The 20,864-nt window shown below is 42.9% G+C and overlaps 1 protein-coding gene across 1 annotated transcript in view; it reads right to left on the bottom strand.

Moving 5' to 3' along the window:
* The window catches only part of LOC134587237 (amine sulfotransferase-like), a 58,508-nt gene that overhangs the window by 14,509 nt on the left and 23,135 nt on the right, over positions 1–20,864 (bottom strand). The window contains exons 3-5 of the mRNA XM_063443495.1: positions 15,780–15,906; positions 2,052–2,146; positions 832–1,012 (exon numbers count right to left, since the gene is read on the bottom strand). Coding sequence (XP_063299565.1) covers positions 832–1,012; positions 2,052–2,146; positions 15,780–15,906 — 403 coding nt within the window. The remainder of the gene's footprint in view (positions 1–831; positions 1,013–2,051; positions 2,147–15,779; positions 15,907–20,864) is intronic.

Genomic DNA, 20,864 nt, shown 5'->3' with positions numbered 1-20,864 from the left:
TGATTGAAAACTAGGGTAGAGTCTGATGGCAGTAGGCTGGCTATTCCATAGTAAGGGAGCCGCCCACGTGAAGTCCTGCAAGCGCGAGTTGGCTGTATGGGTGCGATCAGCGGACAGGAGAAGGTCACGGGCAGAGAGGAGAGACCGAGAAAGGGGCATACCTATGGATCTGTGAGGAGATATAAGAAGGGCTAAAATTGTTCAGTGTTTTATATGTATGGGTTAGCACTTTGAATTGACTCCTATAGAATACAGGAAGCCAATGTAAGGACTGACAGAGGGGTGAGGTGTGAGAAGGCTGACTAGAAAGGAAAATGAGTCTGGCGGCAGCATTCATTACGGACTGTTTTCTCTAAGGAGTCCCACAGGGTGGACCATGCATTTAGGGCCACCTGGCGAGCTTGTACCACCAGGGGCCCTTTCAAGCACTGTGGCCTTTTAACAGCGCGACCGGGCCCCCTGCTTTTTGGCAGTATGGGAGGAAGTGACAGCCGCGAGAGGAGCTGCGTGGGAGGGGGCAGGAGTCGCTGCAAAGAAGGAGGAGGCAGCAGTGAGGATGGAGGCCCCTCACTCCCATTGCACCACACTGGACCCAGGGAAGCCACCCGCCAGCAAAAGGTAGGAAACTGGAGGGTGGGTATAAAAGGTCAATTTTACGTATGTCTGTCTGTTTGTGTGTTAGTATGTCTGTGTGTGTGTGTGTGTGTGTGTCAGTATGTCTGTTTTTTTGTGTCAGTGTGTGTGTCTGTCTGTGTGCGTGTTCTTGTAAAAGATTTTAGTCAGTTTATATGTATGCATCTTGCTCTTATGTTGAGTGAACATTTGCAGTACCTTTACGAAGAAAATGTCCTTTACTTTGGTCAAGAAGGTCTTCTGCTATAAATGTATAGTTTGCCAATGGATCATGCCTCATATTTCTAAATGTTGATTTTTCCACAATAGTAGCCAATGCTTCATCATCAAGTTTCTTGTTCACAAAACTGCAAATTTTCATTATCGCTGATCGCAGATCCTTTGAAAAGAGAAATTTAGATGCTATTGAAACTTTCTGCTTTGTATTGAAAAGAATCACAGACAAATGCAAATACACCAAATAATAATATACACAAAAATAATAATAAAAACATATATTACATTAAAGGGGCACTATAAGCACAATAACCACTATAGCCATCTGTAGTTTTTTTCAATAGTTCGACACTTTCCAGGGCCCTGAGGCATTTGAGGTCTTTCCCGTGTTCTCCCTCTATCTGACCCTCTCAGTGAATTATATGAAAAGTTCCATAAACTTAATATTGCTCAATGCTCAAGTCTAACTATGGAAATAATTGCTACAAAATTGGAACAAGCTGGATATAATAACATCCCTTATTAGGGAAGGTAGCAGATATGGGAATAGGACTACTCTACAAAGAGATAATTAATTGATTTGATTAGATATTATTGGTGAAATGCAATAACTATTACTGGGACAAAGAAGGAATAAAATGTAAAAACAAAAAGCAACAACTTATTACAGAAAGGATTTGAATATCACAAACATTTACACCGGTTACTGGAAATTAGCTACACTAAATTATTGCATGTGTACTATCATAGTGGTCAAAATGTATTTATTAATCGAGTTGTTTTAGGCTGGGTTCATGTGAATAAAGTATGTGTTTATCTAGAAATGCTAAAGAAACACTGCAGGCACTATAAGCACTTAATCTTAATGAAGTTGTTATGGTACCTTCTGGTCCTTAAGCTCTGATCAACAGCTTAAGCCCAAAGTGCTCACAACAGTGCCCATGACTGGATTCCAAGTAAGAAAAATCCATTAGAAATGTATGTACAAGCTGGTGCCCAGCAAAGCTCCCATATTGAATCTGGGACCAGAGAAGGCAGAGGGACCTGTAGGACAGGCCCTGTCGGGAGCACTTTGGGGTTGAACTTTTCATAAGTAGTTTAACCACTTAAAATAAGACTGCATTCAGGACCTCCAGACACCATACGAATATAGATTAAAAAGTCATTATAGTGCCCAGAGTGTTTCTTTAATAATTGCTTACCTTTTTCATTTCTTCAAATGTCATAAAAAGTATATCAAAATCCTCCTTATTGGTGTACCAGCCTCTAACATGATCAAACCAAGAACCAATCATCACTATAAGGGAAAGGTTAAACAAGTGGCATATTAAATATTCTTTGTTGTTATTAATTATTAATTATTATTATTATATCTAGAACTTCTTCATGCCACTCCAGCAGCCAATGAGCTACATAAATCAAGCAACATTTCCACTTAAAACCAGCTCATATTTTACCCATAATGAAATAAAACTTATCACTCCAAGGCGAAGCAGCTGCCATTGCATTTGACGATCACCAATGAGAAGACAAAATGTTTCCATAATGCACCATATACTAACTAATCTAAAAATAATTATTCACCGTTGCATAATTAGTATAAATGTTTTGGATTTGCCTTACATATTTCTATATATAATGTTGCCATGTTGCATTCAATGTTAGCTTATTTTTTTGTTTGGTAGCTGGGGAGAGAGGGTGGGATGGGAGGGATAGAGCTGGGATTCCATAGAATGGGAAATATTAGTTAAGAGTCTTAAAATATTCCACATCAAGGTCTCATATAAAAGAAGGAATGTTATGAACTTAAACAAAGCAGGCATCAGATAGAAGCTGTAAGCTAGCAGCAATTAATGAATGTTGGTAGTCAAACTATTTTAAAAAAAATAGGTGGCTCCGATAGTGATAATAAATTATATGTGGAAACTAGAGAAAAGCATCATTTTTGCATGTGTTATACTCATCCACAGTCAATCAACTTCTAGGAAATTATAATTGTTGTATTCTCCTTTGTTCCATTGAGCAATTGTTATAAATATTTACAAACACACAAACTTAAGATTTGCACTCAAACTCCCACTACACCTGGGCAGCAACTATGGCAACATTATTAATCAGTCAAATTACATAGAACAGATGCAAAAACAAAAAAAGCGTTACCTGCTCACTATCCCAAATCTCTATGCACATTTAAATAACAAGAGGCTTTTAGTACCAATACAAGGGCAATCAAAGACAAGAATGCACGGCTGACTTCTTTGGGGCAAGTTCAAATACAATTAAATGGAATACAAATAAAACCTGCATGGAATCCGTGAGACACAAACATTAACTCTAAGAGAGACTCTGTCAACTCCACACTATGCCGGGATGGTGTTTTGTTTTTTATTTTTAAAATGGTTTAAAGTTCCCCAGACCTAAATATGAATCAGGGAATCTGAGCAACTAGTCCTCTCTTTCTCTGCTGTATGTGGGGTAATGGAGACAAGGAGAAGTCAGACAGGGTCCGGGTGAATGTACTTATCGTTTCCCTCATCCCATAGCTTCAGAGGTGGAAAGGGATAGTAAAGGTGGTATAGGAAGTTCCCAAACCCCTAGTAATAACAGAACATTGTGTTGACTTCTCTTACCAACATGTATGGATGTAACGGGGAATGTGATGCAAATAAGAATAACGGAGATTACCCCAAATATCCCCCAATAAAGACAGACACCATATTTGGATGAAACAGGCCACAACATTTATTAAAGGACCACTATAGGCACCCAGACCACTTCAGCTCAATGAAGTGGTCTGGGTGCCAGGTCCCTCTAGTTTTAACCTTGCAGCTGAAAACATAGCAGTTTCAGAGAAACATAGCAGTTTCAGAGAAACTGCTTTGTTTCACTGAGGGTTAATCCTGCCTCTAGTGGCTGTCTCACTGACAGCCGCTAGAGGCGCTTCCGCAATTCTCACTGTGAAAATCACAGTGAGAAGACGCTGGCCATCCATAGGAACGCATTGAGTAATACTTTCATATGGGCTGTTTGAATGCGCACGCAGCTCATGCCGCGCATGCGCATTCAGATCTGACGTCGGCGGGGGTGGAGAGTTCCCCAGCACAGAAGGAGCCCGGTGCTGGAGAAAGGTAAGTGGCTGAAGGGGATTTAACCCCTTCATCGCAGCGGGAGGGGGGCCCTGAGGGTGGGGGGGACTTAATGACCCTATAGTGCCAGGAAAACGAGTGTTTTCCTGGCACTATAGTGCTCCTTTAAACCTAAGACTATACGACTCATCCAACATTTATTAGCTTTATCATTTAATTATAACCAGAGAAAAATACATAAATAATCCATAACTTAACATATAATTATTAACACCTAGTGTCCTACAGACTTTAGCTTACATAGACGTCCTTGCCAATGAAAGAGACCACATGCCTATGCACCAACTGGCCCACAGGGTTCTTGCCTCCCCCCTCATCCAAACTAAATTCCCTTGATACCTCACCTTGTCCAAATCCTGACACTCCAAAACCTATTGGCAAGGACACGCCCCCCACCACAACCCTGCTGTTTTAAGCCTAAAATCAGTGGGAGGCCCCACCCAAACCACTCAAGGCCTGTTCCACTGCTTCCTGGGTGGCAAGATTAAAAAGATTGAGCCCGACCTCCATGAGGTAAACTCCATCACCCCGAAACAAATTAGCTGCCTCCCATTCGAACACCCTGTGGCAAATCGCTTTAACCCCCAAGATCAACTTAGAGACCCTCCTATTTAGTTTTATAAGGCAGTGTTCGATGGCTCTCTGATTATGGGCCTGCTGCCAGTAGTTACGGGAAATGACCTCCGAACAAATGAGTCGCACGTCAGAAAACAGAACTAAGAACTCCAAGTCCCTCTTCATAGCACCTGCCAACCCCCATATAGGCATTGTCCCAAGATCATTACCCCCACCCCCCTCCCCCCAGGTGGATAACTAGAATGCTTGGAGCCCCAAGAAGGCAGGATAGCTGAACTAACTCCGGGAGGAGCCGAACCCATTTCATACCTCTGGCGCCAAACAAACGGACCTTTTCAGAAGGCGTAAAACCCATGTGCGAAGAGAAACATCAATTCAGGAGGTGGGCAGGACAAACATATGAGACAAAACGCCCAGATTCCGACCTCCCGATCCTCTAAACCGCTTGCACCGGCATACCAAGCCGAAAAAAATGCTCACAATTTTGCTCGCTGTCAATTCCCAGTACCTCCAGCCCTGAGCGAAAGAGCCGAATAAATTGGAAATGAGAAAGGAAGCTTCCATCCGTACGCACTAAAAGAGGGCCGGTGGATACCGGGCACAGCTCACAGTACTCCCTAAAGGAAGAAACGGGGCAAAGAGCCGAACCCGGGACTGCACCTAAGTGAACCCACTTACCCTTCCCGAAGATATCCATCTTCGGGCGTCGTATCTTTAATGCGATATGATCTGCAGCGCACTGAACATCGGCAAACAACACCCCACCACTGCAGTGCCTACTAGGGCTCACCAATTCCCCAATGCGCGTAGCCCCAAAGAATGCCAGGGAATAGGCCAAAGTGAATAGACGGGCCTCAAAAACTGAGTAACCTGAGGGAGCACCCCCATACAATCTTGTCAGGAGCACAGCAGAGACTGGTCTTCTCACGTCCGTGGAAGCAAACCGCCGCCTCAAGCCTTTTAAGCGCCTGGCACATTATGAATGCCTTGGTAGAATCTTCCCACCCACGTAGCATGAACAGGAAGCTAAGACCCAAAAAACGTGAGGAGATCACAGAGGGGGACTTACCCGCGGACTCCCAGTGATCCAAGAGCTGCAAAAGCCCTGTGAGGCGGGCAGCCAGGGTACCAAAACCACCCTGATCATGCTCCCATTTGTCCCATTCACACCACAACTTAGTGTATGGAGTCCATGTGGCCTGGAGACTGTACAATGGATCATGGGGTTCTCCTTGTCCATGCTTAGTGTCACTAGTAGCGTTCCTTCTGTGGTGTTGGGTACCTGTTGTCATCAGCGCAGTAGTCACCGCCTGGAGGTTCCCCCTGGTGATGGGTGGCTCTTAGGGTGTCTCCGACGTGGTGGGTGAGTCTGCTTATATATGTTGGTCCGGGCCTCTGGGTCAGCACCTGAAGCATGAAGTTAAGGAAAAAATTTGGAAGGGAGATTTTGTTGAGATTTTCTTCTTCTGCCAATGGAGGAGGCACCTCCTTGCACACAACAAGGAATCAGAGAAAGACAATGAAAAATACAGTTACCGAAAGATCCCCAAGTCTTATGAAAATTGATTTGCGGCTTTTCCATGCTTGCTAGTGTCATTGGTGAAAAGGCGACACCATTTGGAATGCTTGTCATACCTATGGCGGGCTGGTGGAAGTATGATGTGCTATTTTGTCAGCGTTTAGCGGTGCCCCCTCAAATTCCTGGGACCAGATAAATATTGGCCTCTGGCTCTCCATTAGGACCAGCCCGGTGCCATAGCAGGGTGGTTTCTTGTCATTTTTTGGGGCGATGGGGAGGATTCTACGCCTCACCGGCCACGCAACAGACGCCAGGCTGTTGTTGGAAATTGAATGACAGTCATTGCAAATGGGGAGCCTGGTGCCATTTCAAGCATGAATGTTCCATAGGCAGGGGTGCTCATCCAGTCTCCTGGTGTTTCAAGCTGGGAAAAAGCTAGCGAGAAAGAGCATCTGGAGTCTAAGGGCAACGACGCCAGTGGTCGTAAGCACGATGTGCCCGTGGCACGCCAACGTCCTGTTGGACGACTTTGAGAACGGTTTCACCCCTTCGCTGCTGGTTCAGAACCTTCAGTTGGTACGGGATTTCCTGCATGTAATTCAGGAGAAGCTTGGCAAGTGGGTGTCTCTGGGTCGCATGGCGGATCCCTTTAGCAACCCCCCTCTACCAGACTTGCTGGTCTCCCCCCTGGGCATGGTGCCCAAAAAGGATCAAGGAAAATACTGTTTGATTCATCATTTGTCGTACTCTCGCGGGGGATTTGTGAATGAGGACATCGCTTTGCAAGTCTGACGGGTCCTTTAACGTGGCAGTCGGCATGGTCAGGGCCACAGACTGTTTGCTGCCGGTGCATCCAGAATGTCATCATCTTCTGGGTTGTGTTTTTGAAGACATGTACTATGTGGATATGTGCCTCCCGATGGGCGGTTCCATATCCTGTTTCTACTTTGAGTGCTTTAGCACATTCTTGGAGTGGGTGGTTAGGAGGGAGGCCGAGAATGACTTCCTTTGTGTGGGTCCTGCCGATTCGCCCACCTGTGCACTGCTCCTGCGGGTTTTGGGGGATGTTTTTTGACACTTTGGCGTCCCATTGGCCCCTGACAATACGGTGGATCCGGTCACGTGACACAGCTTCTTGGGCATCGTTATTGATTCTGTGGCAGGGGAATGCTGTTTTGCCCTCCGATAAGGGTCAAGGCTTACAGCGTGAAGTGTCTCTGGCCCTAGGGCTGCGTAAGAGTCAACTGCGGAGCCTGCAGTCACTGCTGGGTAAGCTGAATTTCACCTGTTGGATCCCCTGTTCACCTGTTGGGCCCCCTCTCTCTCCTCCCCCAGCCAGAGGCCCAGAATGAGAGGAGGGGGCACCAAAAAGGAAGGGGGTCCAACAGGGAAGACTAGGAAGACACCAAAGTGAGGATGAGCGGGGGGGAATGATAGCCAGAAGCAGTGGGAGGAGAGTGGGACCCCCTGGCCTCCCTCGTCCCCAGAGGACATACCAGAACCCGGAGAGGGCCCCCTCCACCCCCCAATTGCCGCACAGCCGTTCCCCGCGTGGCCATACATGTGCCCTTGTCCACTTAGCTGTGCTATCTCCCCAGGGCCTGATATCTAGCAACAGCTTGCAATAATGTACACCAGTTGAGGTTTGTCTATAGGGGTTCTAAGGACAGGGACTCAAAAGATAATTGCTGCAACAAAATTATATAATATTCATTACAGGGAGAGGTGTAATTAAAACCATGTAGCTTGGCAATTAGTCTATACCAGGGTAGGCAACCTTCAGTACTCCAGATGTTGTGGACTACATCTCCCATTATGCTCTTACAGCCATAATGCTGGCAAAGCATTAAGGAAGATGTAGTCCACAATTTCTGGAGTGCCAACAGTTGCCAACTGTGATCTATACCCTTCTTCACAATCTGTGTACAGAAAGATAACATAATGGGGCGTGTCTTGGCCACCATCTTAGATGGCCACGTTTTAGAGAGGCTCCTGGACAAGGGGGGCAATTTCATTCACAAAGTGCTAATTTCACTGTGATGGATAAATTTTACTTATAAATACTAATAGCTGATGACAGTCTTGACATGGAGAAGCAAAGGAAAAACGAAAAATCCGCACCTGCAATGAAGAAATCGGGAGCAGGAGCTGCTGGGGTGAGTAAGGGTGCCCAGGCTCACTCCCCTGCCTCCAAGCCTGGCTCGCGGCTTGTTTCGCCGCTTAAAATCTCGTTGGTGGCGCCGGGGAAATCCCTCCCCACCTCCCTCCCGGTCTCCCATGCTAAATCGTATGCTTGTGCGGCCGCGACCCGCTCGCGGCATCCAGAGAGCGGCGGGACCGCGGCCGCACTAGCCGACACCTCTGTGTGCGGCTCAGAGTGCTCCGAGCACTCAGCATGCTCGGAGCACAAAGCTGTGTCTCCCGCGAGCGGCAAGGACCACCCAGCAAGCCGCTCGCGGTCTCAGCATAGAGCAGCCCGGTCACTCACTTACAAAAGTGACCGGGCTGCAAGTAAAGGGGAGGGTAGTGTGAGGTCTCGCTCCCCATCGGGATCCTCGGCCTCCAGGTTGTCGGTCCCGGTGGGGGGGGGCTCTGCTATCCGACCCCAAACTTTTAAAGGCACAGTAAGGGCTATGGAAAGCCCAGAGGTCAATAATATGGAAATAGGAGCTGCAATGCTCCAAACAAGCACTTTCTCTGCACTACCACAGAGAAAGGATCATGATGCCACAACAAAGATGGCTGCCAGACCAGACATTGTATATTCCACTCCCAAGATGGCCACTGCCACCTCCAATATGGCTACCACCACATTTATGGCTGCGACTTACAATCCTAATATGCCACCTGAATTGGCGGATGATCTGCCACCATCAGCTGGCATGATAATACAACTCATTAAAGATTTGAGAGTCGATCTGAAAAACGACTTTAAGAAGGACTTTGACACTTTATATGGAGCCATGGAGGGCATTAATCAGCGGACGGAAATAATAGAGAATAGATTGCACTCTCAAGAGCAATCTCACCTGGACTTGGTTGAAACTGTAAAAGAGCTTAAGAAGCAAGTACACCAACAAGCGGAAAAGTTAGCGGACGCCGAGGATAGAAGTAGGCGTAATAACCTAAGGATTAGGGGGATCCCTGAAAATATAGACTCTCTGGAATTACAAAGTTATTTCCAGGCAATGGTGAAGTCAGCTCTACCAACTGCCAAAATTACGGATCTGCTATTGGACCGCATCCATAGATTGCCTAAACCCGGTAATGCGCCTGCGGCTGCACCCAAAGATGTGATAGTGAGATTTCACTATTACCACATTAAAGAGGAATTTCTGGGTGCAGTACGCACGTCAGGTCTCACGGGGGACTACAGCGGTATGAAGGTCTTCCAAGACTTCTCTGCCCAAACAATGAGGCGACGCAGAGAATTTCAACTTTTTACCGCGGATCTAAGACGAAGAGGGATAAGATATAGATGGGGATTCCCGGTCAAAGTCCTTTTCCGCATGGATGGCAGGAACTTTATCATCACGTCGCCTGAGGAAGGAATGGAACTCTTCCAATCCATGAATAGAAGTCAGGTATCGCCTCATAGACTCTCGCCATCTACTCCTCTGCAGGCCAGCAAGAGAAGCAAATCGGACACTTCCTGAGTTTCCAGTTCATAGAGCTACAGTCTTCATTTTCCACGGTCGCAAATCGTTCGACACTTCAAGTTAAGATGTTCTTCCTATCTTCACTAAGGATTTTCTTTTTATATATACACGTTTATTTTCATGATTTTTTTTTTTTTTTCTCTATTGATTTTTATGGCTTGGTTCTGAGAAAACTTTATCTCTGCAACAGGCTTTCGAGTCCTGCTCCAGTCTGGAGATTTAGCGGGATTACTTTGAATTTTGACTTGTTTCTCCTGGTTATGACTGCCCTTAGAATTTGCGCACCAATGATTATATGATATGCGACTTAACGGTTTCTATCAGAAACCGATTGGACCACTTAAATCTTTCCAAATTTTTACATTCAATATTATTTTATGGTCCCTTGGTTTTTTTTACACATCATTTCGTATTTAATTGTATTATTTTTTTATTGTTCTGTGATTTTTTTTTTATTTTTTTTTTTAAATTTTTAAAATATTTTTTTTTTTTTGTTTGTTTATTTATATTGCTCCCCTTGTATCCAGCAGCCTTCTCTCCCCCCAACCTGGGCCTAATACCCTGAGATGGAGAAACTTTTTTTGCTCTCCCTCATGGCCCTTTTTCACTGTTTGTTTGTTTCCCCTGATAGGGGTATATACCCAAGTTTTTTGTACCCCGTTGATATTTTTATTTTTCTATTTTCTTTGATCATCCATCCTTTAAAATTTGGTAGAAATGTTTCCAGACCACGAATCACAGAAATGCCTCATACAAAAATGCATATTATGTGGCATCAGCGACTTGCACAAATTTGTTTATTTATTCCTGTACACACATGTACACATCTTGAGTTTGTTGTGACGTTATTGTTGGATGTTTCTTTATTGGAAGGCGGCTGTTCGGACTCTCACAAAGTTGAATATTCCTTTACTCTTTATCAAGCATTGCTGTTCCATAAATTATGGTTTTAAAATATATGTCATTTAATGTGAGAGGCCTGAACACCGCCCACAAAAGACGCTTACTATTCAAAGAAGCAAAATCCAACAAATCAGATGTCATCTGTGTACAGGAAACGCATTTTAAAAATGATAAAACACATAAGATTATGTCAAAGCTTTTCCCAGTCCAATATCATAGCACTTATAAATCCAAGTCTAGAGGTACATCGATTTTCTTCCACAGGAATGTAGCATGTTCAACGAACAAAGTAATGATGGATGATGACGGGAGGTATTTAATATGGATAGGTTCACTTAACACTATTGAATATACCATAGTGAACGTGTATTTTCCCAACACCGGTCAGTTGCAGTTCTTTAGGAAATTGATGGACTTAGTGGGTGAGAATGTGAGAGGCAGCTTGGTAATGTGTGGCGATACGAATTTTGTTATGGACGGTGAATTGGATAACGCTAGGGAAGACAATGATCAACAACATAGAGGAGACAGTGACAGATTAGCTAACAAATGTTCCAGATACATGATTGAATGTGGTTTATATGATTCCTGGAGACTGATGCATGAGAATGAAAGAGATTTTACGTATTATTCTGTATCTAAAAATATGTATTCCAGGCTGGACAGGTTTATGGTCCAGAGCGCTTTAATCCCGCACATCTTGAAATCTGATATCTTAGACATTAACTGGTCTGACCATGCTCCAATCATAATGCATATTGACGAAATTGTTTCCTCAGCCCCGAATAGATCCTGGAAGTTAGGCGATTATTTATTAAACGATGTTGTAAACAGATCATTGGCGGAGAAAGCCTTGAGCGATTACTTTTTGGAAAATGCCTCACCAGAGGTTCCTGGCGAGGTGTCTTGGAATGCGCATAAGGCTGTATTAAGAGGTCATTTTATTTCTAGAGCGTCTCACCTGAAGAAACTTAATAGCAATAATTTAAGAACATTGGAAAAAGAATTGTACAATTTGAATCAGGCTAATAAATTTGGTCCCTCGTCTTCCCTATCAGCAATGATAGGAGAAATTAAGACTAAAATTAACAAAATTAATTTAGATCGTACATCTCTTATGGTGAGACGTCTCAGGAAAACATTTTACTTAAAAGGCAACAGGGCCTCTACTCTTTTGGCATCCAAACTCCGGCATGTGAATGCACAATCAAAAATAGCGTATTTACTTGATGATCAGGGGCGAAAAGTGTTTCATCCTACTAAAATCAGTGACATGTTTGCAGAGTATTATAGTAAACTTTATAATTTAGAATGTGATTCGAACCTTACCCAGCCTTCTGCAACAACCATTGATAAATTTTTAGACAGAGTGACATTGCCTCGGCTGTCTCTAGGACACTTAGAAAGCTTAGAATGTGAAATATCAGCGAAAGAGATAGCTGAGGCGATCAAACTTATGCCATCCGGAAAAGCCCCTGGTCCCGATGGATTCACTATTTTATATTATAAAACTTTTCAAGAAATTTTAATTCCCCATATGACCAAATTATTCAATTCCTATAAGTCCGGGGGAACGATGCCAGAGGAGTCCTTGTGCGCACGAATAGTCACCTTGCCAAAACCGGGAAAAACTCCTGATAGATGCCACAATTTTAGACCCATTTCCCTAATCAATAATGACTCAAAGATTTATTCTAAAGTTCTCGCAAATAGATTAACCAACTTAATCCCATTGCTAATAAATAAGGATCAAGTGGGTTTTGTAAAGGATAGACAGGCGCCTGACGGGACTAGAAGATTCATAAACTTGATTCAGCACATCAATATGACCAAAACGCCTTCATTGCTTCTATCTCTAGACGCAGAGAAGGCGTTTGACAGGATACATTGGGGATATTTATGGAGAACGTTAGAAAGATTCAACATACCATCATCTTTTATCACAGCAATTAAGGCGCTATATTGTGCACCTTCCGCCCATGTCTCAGCTTCCGATTTCACATCTAAAACGTTTTCTCTAACCAATGGAACGAGACAGGGGTGCCCTTTATCTCCAATTCTATTTGTTTTAGCAATAGAACCCCTGGCTGAACTAATTAGAACAACCCCACAAATTGCAGGAATTGTTGTTAAAGAATCCGCTCACAAAATTGGCCTGTTTGCAGATGACATAATTCTAGCTGTCAAACACCCAAAAGAATCTTTGAGCCACCTAAAAGACATTTTAACTCAATTTGGCGAGGTATCGTACTACAAATTAAATGAGTCTAAGTCTCAGGCCCTCCCATTTCATTTAAAAAATTCGGAAACCATTGCCCTTAAGAAATTATATTTATTTGATTGGAGAGCTGACTACATGGAATACCTTGGCATTAATTTATGCAAAAATTTGGTAAATATGCATAATCACAACTTGAGGAAAGCATGGTCGGACCTACAAAAGGAGATGGAGAGATGGGGCGGAATGGAACTTTCCTGGCTGGGGAGGGTCGCATCTGTTAAAATGACGATACTACCAAAAATTCTATATTTTTTTAGGACCATCCCTTTGTCCATCCCATTATCATTTTTTAATAAAGTTCATTCGACAATGATGAAGTTCATCTGGGGGAATAAGCCTGCTCGTGTGAAGCTCACTTCCTTGCAGCACCACAAATCGAATGGCGGTATCGGTGTTCCCGATGTCCGCAAATATTATTTCGCCACTAACGCTGCAGTGGCTGTGAGATTTAATAATCAGGTTGATAAACCCAGATGGATGGAAATAGAAGAATCAAAAATCTTACCGGTTAGATTGTCAGAATTACCCTGGTTAAATTCTAAGACAAGACCTGGAATTACAAAGTTATTTTTATCCACCAAGACTACACTTAAGGCCTGGGATATTGTTTTTAAAAATGATCATTCTCCCAGCTTATATAGAGCAATGCCTATTGAGTTATTGAAAGATTATATCCCATCCTTAAAAATAGAACTGTTGAAGGAATGCTCTATAACTAATCTTGACAATTTTTTTCACGGCAATGCTATTCTTTCTTTGGAAAAATTGAAACTTAAGTATGGATTAACGAATGTATGTGAGTTGGATTGTAAGGTAATCATTGACAAATTGAAAGAACTATATAAGGTACCTGAAACAGATAAAAACTATAAAACGCTTGAGATGTCTCCATTAGAGAAAGCTTTTTTATGCAGCCCCACTAGTAAAGGCATGATATCCTTATGCTACTCGTTTTATAACGCCAAGCCCCTAGTTAAATTAAAACACATGTTGTCATGGGAGACGGAGTTGGGTGCCCAGTACGATCTAGAAGAATGGTTCGGTTTTTTTAAAGCTTTAAAAGGTATTTCGTATTGCACCGACCACTTTGAAAATCATTATAAAATTTTATATCGTTGGTACCTGGCCCCGTCTAGATTGCACAACATGAATAATATGTATTCTGACCGGTGTTGGAGGGATTGTGGGGGTGTGGGCAATATGGCCCATATTTGGTGGTTCTGTCCTAAATTAACTAAATATTGGAAATTGATTCACGACCTAATTATTAAAGTGGACAGGACCATTAGCATTTTAACCTCGGAACTAGCCTTATTTAAAAAACTCCCGGAGTCCATTAATAGATCGGACAAAATAATCATAGGTCACATTTTGATCGCTGCTACATCCTGTTTACCTAGACATTGGAAGTCCCAAGATGTGCCATCTCTCAGGGAAGTTTTTAATTTGATTCTAGAAAACAAGGCACACGAATTATCCCATAGAGCTCATATGCGTGGTTTCCCAATATTAAAATATAATTGGGATAAGTGGGAAGAAAAAATCAAAGCAGCATATGGTCTTTGACATATTGTTATTAAAGTGCATTGATGTAAAAACATATTTTTTTTTAATTTATTTTTTTGCCATACACTGTTATGCCTATTTTAATACTGGATGGTTATTCTCTTCCATTTCCAAGTTCCCCTTCCCTTCCTACCCCCAAATACAATGTTTATATTCTTGTTGTTATACAAATATGTAAAACTTTAATAAAAATTATTTGAAAAGAAAGATAACATAATATAAATATTTATGGCTTCTCGAGCTCCCTAGCATATTTAGGAAATACGCATGGGATGCATAATTCAGCCTTTTGAACCCCCACATCTGTGTGTGTTTTCCTAATCTCCATTTATTTATTTATTTGAAGTTTAAAAAAAAAAAAAAAAAAAAATACATTTTAACATTGTCACTGCTCATAAAATGTAACAAATAGTAAAAGCTATTGGAAAAATTAGTGCATGTCCACCAAAGAGTGAAATTAGCAGTCTTCCTTCGATCAAGTGCGTTCTTGATCAAAATTAATTAAAGGGACACTGTAGGCACCCAGAACACTTCAGCTCATTAAAGTGGTCTGGGTGCTGTGTCCCTTTTGCACTTAGTGCTGCAATGTTAAACATTGCAGTTCCAGAGAACTTCAATGTTTACATTGCAGCACTAAATTTTCCCTCGGTGGCTGTCTATCAGACAGCCACTAGAGGGCTTCTGGAATCGTAATGGACTTTTGGTCCGTTATCTGACTCTGGGCGTCCTCACGCTCTGCATGAGGACATCCAGCATCAGATTTTTCCCTATAGGAAAGCATTGAAGGAGGGGAGCTTTGACCCAGCGCCAAGGGACCTCGGTGCAGGGATCAGGTAAGCAAATAGAAGGTTTTTAACACTTTAGTTACCGGTGAGGGGGGAGGCAGAGGGATCGGTAGTGCCAGGAATACAGCTTTGTATTCCTGACACTACAGTATGCCTTGAACAATCTGACCATCCCATGAATTTAAATGTACACTCCAATGTTACAAATAAATGGATTTATTAAGTTGGAGTGTTTATCCTTTTGGGTTGAATATGAGGGAACAGGAAAACTTCCTGGAGGTCTGACTGACAGCCAGGAGGGTTACATCAAGGTCATGTAAAAAAGTGCCAAAGAATCTTTGAATCAGCGCTTTTATAAAACTCAGGGCATAGCCAGTCAACCCCTAAATCATTTCAAAGAAAATGTAGCCAATTGTGTATCAAAACACGTTTAAAACAACCCCAAACTTTCTATTCATTAGTAAATGCATGCCAATCAAGGAATACTAAGATTACCTTTGCCAGAAATAAAGAGATCAATGAAATGTTCCCAGCTATCTGGATTTTGTACATTCACCATCATTCTATAGAAATGGTAGTAAGACACCAAAATGTCCTTTGGATTCCTGTATACATAGATAATCTGCAAGTGTAGAAAACATTATTTTAGTATTCTAGTAATTTAGTGATCTAAAACCTAAACACCAGAAAATGTATTAAACTAATCTAGCATATACATTATGTAGTGCCTTTCATTTATAACATTTGAAAGTGCAACATATTTTAACTGACACAGAAATGAATGAAACATAAAAGGCAGACATTTGCTCATCGCATATATATGGTTATAAAACCCCTGAATAAGCTTTGGTGCAACTATTTACCTTCAGAAGTCATATAAATAGATGAATGGTGTCTATGTGTAGTTAAATAGTAGTCTATGTAGTGATAATGTAGTGGTTATGGTACTATTAGGCTGCGTGAGCTGTCTTCCAGTTCTGGTAGGGGATGCAAGTCCCACCCCCATTTTCTAACCCAGCACTAGGTTCCCCCCTCTTATTATAAATATTAGAGCCTTACCTGCCAGCATTGGACAATAGCCCCCCTTACAATTTAAAGTATTCGCCAATGGCTGCCCAGTCACTCATTTTAATTCTTTAGCATATATGCCCCCACCTACAACGTGCCAAGTGGGGCTATATAGAGGTAAAAAAAACCTCCATTATAGGAATATTGACCAGAGAAAGTTATTTTATTATTATTTTTGTTTTACTATTTTAATGTGGCAGCTGCCTAGCAAGCTCTGGATAGTCATTACATAATTAAAACTGACTTCACCAAGAGTTTATTTTTTGCACCCTTGCTGCTAGTGCTGCCAGCGGGTAAAGAGTTCTTCAAATTATCAGTTCACTTGGGGGGGGGGGGGGGGGGGGGGGGGGGGGCAACGGGGGCAATTGCCCCCCCGAGAAAATAGTGCAGTTGCCAAGGGTTGAGCTACCTCATTAGGGGCTCGATCGAGTGCTGCAGCCCTTTGGCAGACCGGGCCCCTTTAAAGTTGCAGGGAGTGCTGGGAGGAAGTGACTGTTACTTCCTACCAGCATACAGGCCGCGCAGGCTGAGAACATATAGGATGCAGCTGGGAGAGAAGGAGGAGAGCTCTGCAGCTTCATACTCCAGCTTCAGACTCCCATCTGGATCAGCCAGCACCAGGAAGTCACCTCCCTGCAACCAAAAGGTATTGAAGCAGGGGTGGGGGTACTTAACATTATGCAAGCTGCAATTTGTGTAAGTGTCTGTGTGTATGTTTAGGTATGTGTGCATCTGTGAGTGTCAGTGTGTATCTGTGTGTGCCAGTGTGTATCTGTGAGTGTCAGTGAGTGTCTGTGTGTATCTGTGAGTGTATGTGTGTATGTTTAGGTATGTGTACATCTGTGTGTGCCAGAGTGTATCTGTGAGTGTCAGTGAGTGTCTGTGTGTATGTTTAGGTATGTGTACATCTGTGTGTGCCAACGTGTGTATCTATGTGTCAGTGTGTTTATGTGCAGGTATTTGTGTGTATATGTGTATCTATGTGTAGGTATGTGTATCTGTGTGTGTGTGTATCTGTGTGTGCACCTGTGTAGGTATAGGTTTGTATCTGTGGGTGTGCCAGTGTATGTGTCTGAAGGTATGTTTATCTGTGTGTGTGTGTGTTATTGTGTTTCCATATAACTGTGTGTGGCCGCATATGTGTACAGCCTCCTACCCCCTAAACAAGAGTCCCGTATTTTTCCGATGCAGCCCTTTTCACTCCCCTCTAGCCCACTTCAGTGCCCCTCCCGAGATTTGGTTCTGGATCCGCCCCTGACATGACATCCCGTAATAATGGTCCTTGACTCCCATGTGACCCTAAGCCACTCCTTTTTCTTGATGATGCTGACGAACATCCCAAACGTAAAAGCAGTTCCGCTAGAACTTGGAAGGAACTGGTGCAAACAGTGTCAAATCATATTAAGAGGCTGCAAGGGATAGAGAAATAAACTGGTAAAACCTGGACATTATAATACCTTCATAATGCATTATTAGGCATAATATCATATTGAAATATAAACTGAATAATATTGTAATAGAATCTTTAAATTAAGCGAATACACGGTAGTATCATAAAGACTGTATAATAACTTTGTGAGAAACAAACGAGGGAGGGTGCAACATACCTGTATCAGGTGGGATAATACTTGCCACCGTGTCCTTAATTTCCATCATGAAATTAATAAAATCTGGTAATTTTGTTAAAGGACACAGAGGCTCATATTATGCTAGTTCAAAGCTGTGAAACGACCACATCAGAAAAATGTGAAATTGTACGAGAATAAAGTTCTCTAAACATCGATTAATGTGACCAGTCAGCAGCCTAGTGGAGGTCTTCTAATCTGCATCCCCTGAGTTGTTTAAGTGTGTGGTCTTCATTCCTCAGCCAATTTTCGAAAAGTTGGACAACAAGTTCCACATCCTATAATGAGGAGTATTTAGGTTGAGGTGGGCGTACAAATCTGATGCCGCAAAGGAGACGACACACCAAGAGATGTTTACCTGCCGGGAAGCCATCCAATCCATGGTGGCCTACAGAAATAGCCAATCGGTATACATTTATTGTACTATATGCTGAGCCATGGTCAAATAGCGAAGTAAGGAACCTCAAAACATGACTCACATGTGCAGATATGGGATCCACGTTTTGTTCCATGCACCAACTATTCCATGAATTCCAGGCATTGAGGTAGGATTTTCGTGTTCCTGGAGCCCAAGCTTCTGCCAGGAGGTCAAGAGTTGACTGTGGAACATTTGGGACAAAGTCGAGTCCCCGGAGAGGAGACATGCCAGTAACCTAAAGTGCCCCGGTAATAGAAAGGAGTGTGAGTTCCCGCTGGGGTCCAGCAAGAGTTCTGGTGAGGTAGGGAGTAATCTCAGATAGTCTATCTCCATCTCCAGAAAGGAGATATGAGTATCAGGGAGGTCTGGTAGTGTCCGAGCAATCAGGGAGAAGGGAGGAAAAGCGTAATGATGAGTGTTCGAGGAAAGCTTCTGATGCCAAAGCTTCTGGCTCTGGTCTCCAACTGAAGAACTTCGGCAGTTGGGAGTTCAACCGTGATGCAAAAAGGTCAATATCAAGAGGGCCTCACAACAACTGCAGTTGCAATTGCTGACATCCCACAGATATCTGGAGTTCCACCGCCACTATGTTGGACATCCCAGGAATGTATTCCGCTTGAACCAAGATATTGCGATCTAGGTAGAATTGCCAGAATTATTTTGCCAGTCCTGCCAAGACTGTATACCTCGTACCCCCGAGGTGGTTGATGTAATGAACTGCTGATATCATGTACATAGGTAAAAGGAAATCCCTAGGCGACTCAGTGAGACAGCTACTAGAGGCTGGATTAACCCTCAGTGAAACATAGCAGTTTCTCTGAAACTATGTTTTCAGCTGCAGAGTTAAAACTAGAGGGACCTGGCACCCAGACCACTTCATTGAGCTGAAGTGATCTGAGTGCCTATAGTGGTCCTTTAACTGTATGTGTATCTGCATGCACTGGCGCACATACTGTGGTCGCAGGAGTCGGAGACCTGCGACCCCTGTAACCAGATGCCCGCCGCCATGTGTTGAAGCCCCAACCCGCGCAGAGTAAGCTCTGGGGGGAGGGCCCAACAGATCAATTTTCACACCGGGACCCCGTGGATCGTGTGTACGCCACTGGGGTGTATCTCCACGAATGGGTCTTTTGAAGCCAGAGACTGTACCTCCGTTGCTACCAAGGACCGGTAGTGTGTAGAGGAAACAATTTGGTTGGGTAGAAACATTTGAATAGGGTATTGTACAAAATCTATGGGATAAAGCAGGACATTTTGCAGGACCCAAGTGTCTGAAGTTAACATGCACCAGGCATTTATAAAATGGCCTAATCTGTCCTCCACAATTGATATTAAAGAAAGATGGGACGGAAGTGAACCTACCATAAGGGCATCAGCCATAGGAGGAACCTATGGCTCCACGTTGGCTTAGGTTCAGGAATCTGGAATGGTTAATAGATGGAGCCTCTAGAACTCCGGTACGAGCCCCGGGAGGAACGGCCAGACACACGGCCCTGATATCTGCTGGCCCTGCCAAAAACTCTTTGGGAGTATACCTTTTTCATATTGGCATGCGCCTTATCAAGTGCGGTAAAAGTCCCCACAAAGTTGTCTCCAAAAAGGAGGTCTTTTACCTTTGGCCCAGGGTCAGATAAAGCCAATTTGGGCTAGATTTTTATAAGGATAGAGAAAAAAATACCTTGGAGGAATGAAGGGGATAGAAGGCACAGAACCGTTCCTCCTAAACTCTCTCCAAAGGTATACCCACACTGGTATATGTAACTCATGAGGCACAGAATGGTAGTATAGTGTATATATTCAAAAAATCTGTATTAGTCTATAAACTCGTGTGAACAGAAAACAAAAAAACGTGCAAGTGATTTAAAAAAGATAGAATCTCTGTATCCTAATATAAGTTTATATATCCCTGAATAATTCTGAATACGTAGGTAAGAGAGCAATTAAACAGGTACATTAATAGTCAAATGACTAAGGTTTGGAACTAAGAGCAAATGGAAATAGCAGGTATGTAAAGTATTCAAAGGGTAAGGGTCTCCAAATATAATAAGAAGGGGAACTAGGAATACTATGAACTAATGGGTGTATATATATACCAAAAAATACTTATAAATATATGTATAAATATATATACATATAATATCTTACATCCACGGGCATCTAGGTATGGAGGTATACGTGTAGGATCTGACCCCTCGGTGTTAGCTGCTGGCAATGGAGCTGAATAGCAGGAGGGAGAAAAAAGGGCTACCTATACCGATTGTGAAATTATTAGATTGGAATCCTTTTTATCACAGCATATAGAGGTATTATCCTTCCAGGTGTATAGAATGCACTTAGACCCCAGGAGGAAAAACGTCTAGCTGTTTCCAATGTAGTTAAATATTCGTATGGGTAGCGCTCCCTCACATTACAGGTATACAGTGCCCCTAATAAGACATGTCTCCCAGATATATTGAAAGCTCACCCTGT

The sequence above is a fragment of the Pelobates fuscus genome, chromosome 2 (assembly GCF_036172605.1).
Source record: "Pelobates fuscus isolate aPelFus1 chromosome 2, aPelFus1.pri, whole genome shotgun sequence".
NCBI classification, from domain to species: Eukaryota; Metazoa; Chordata; class Amphibia; order Anura; family Pelobatidae; genus Pelobates; species Pelobates fuscus.
Note: the sequence above shows the minus strand (reverse complement) of the source record. Positions and strands in the feature narration are given on the sequence as shown.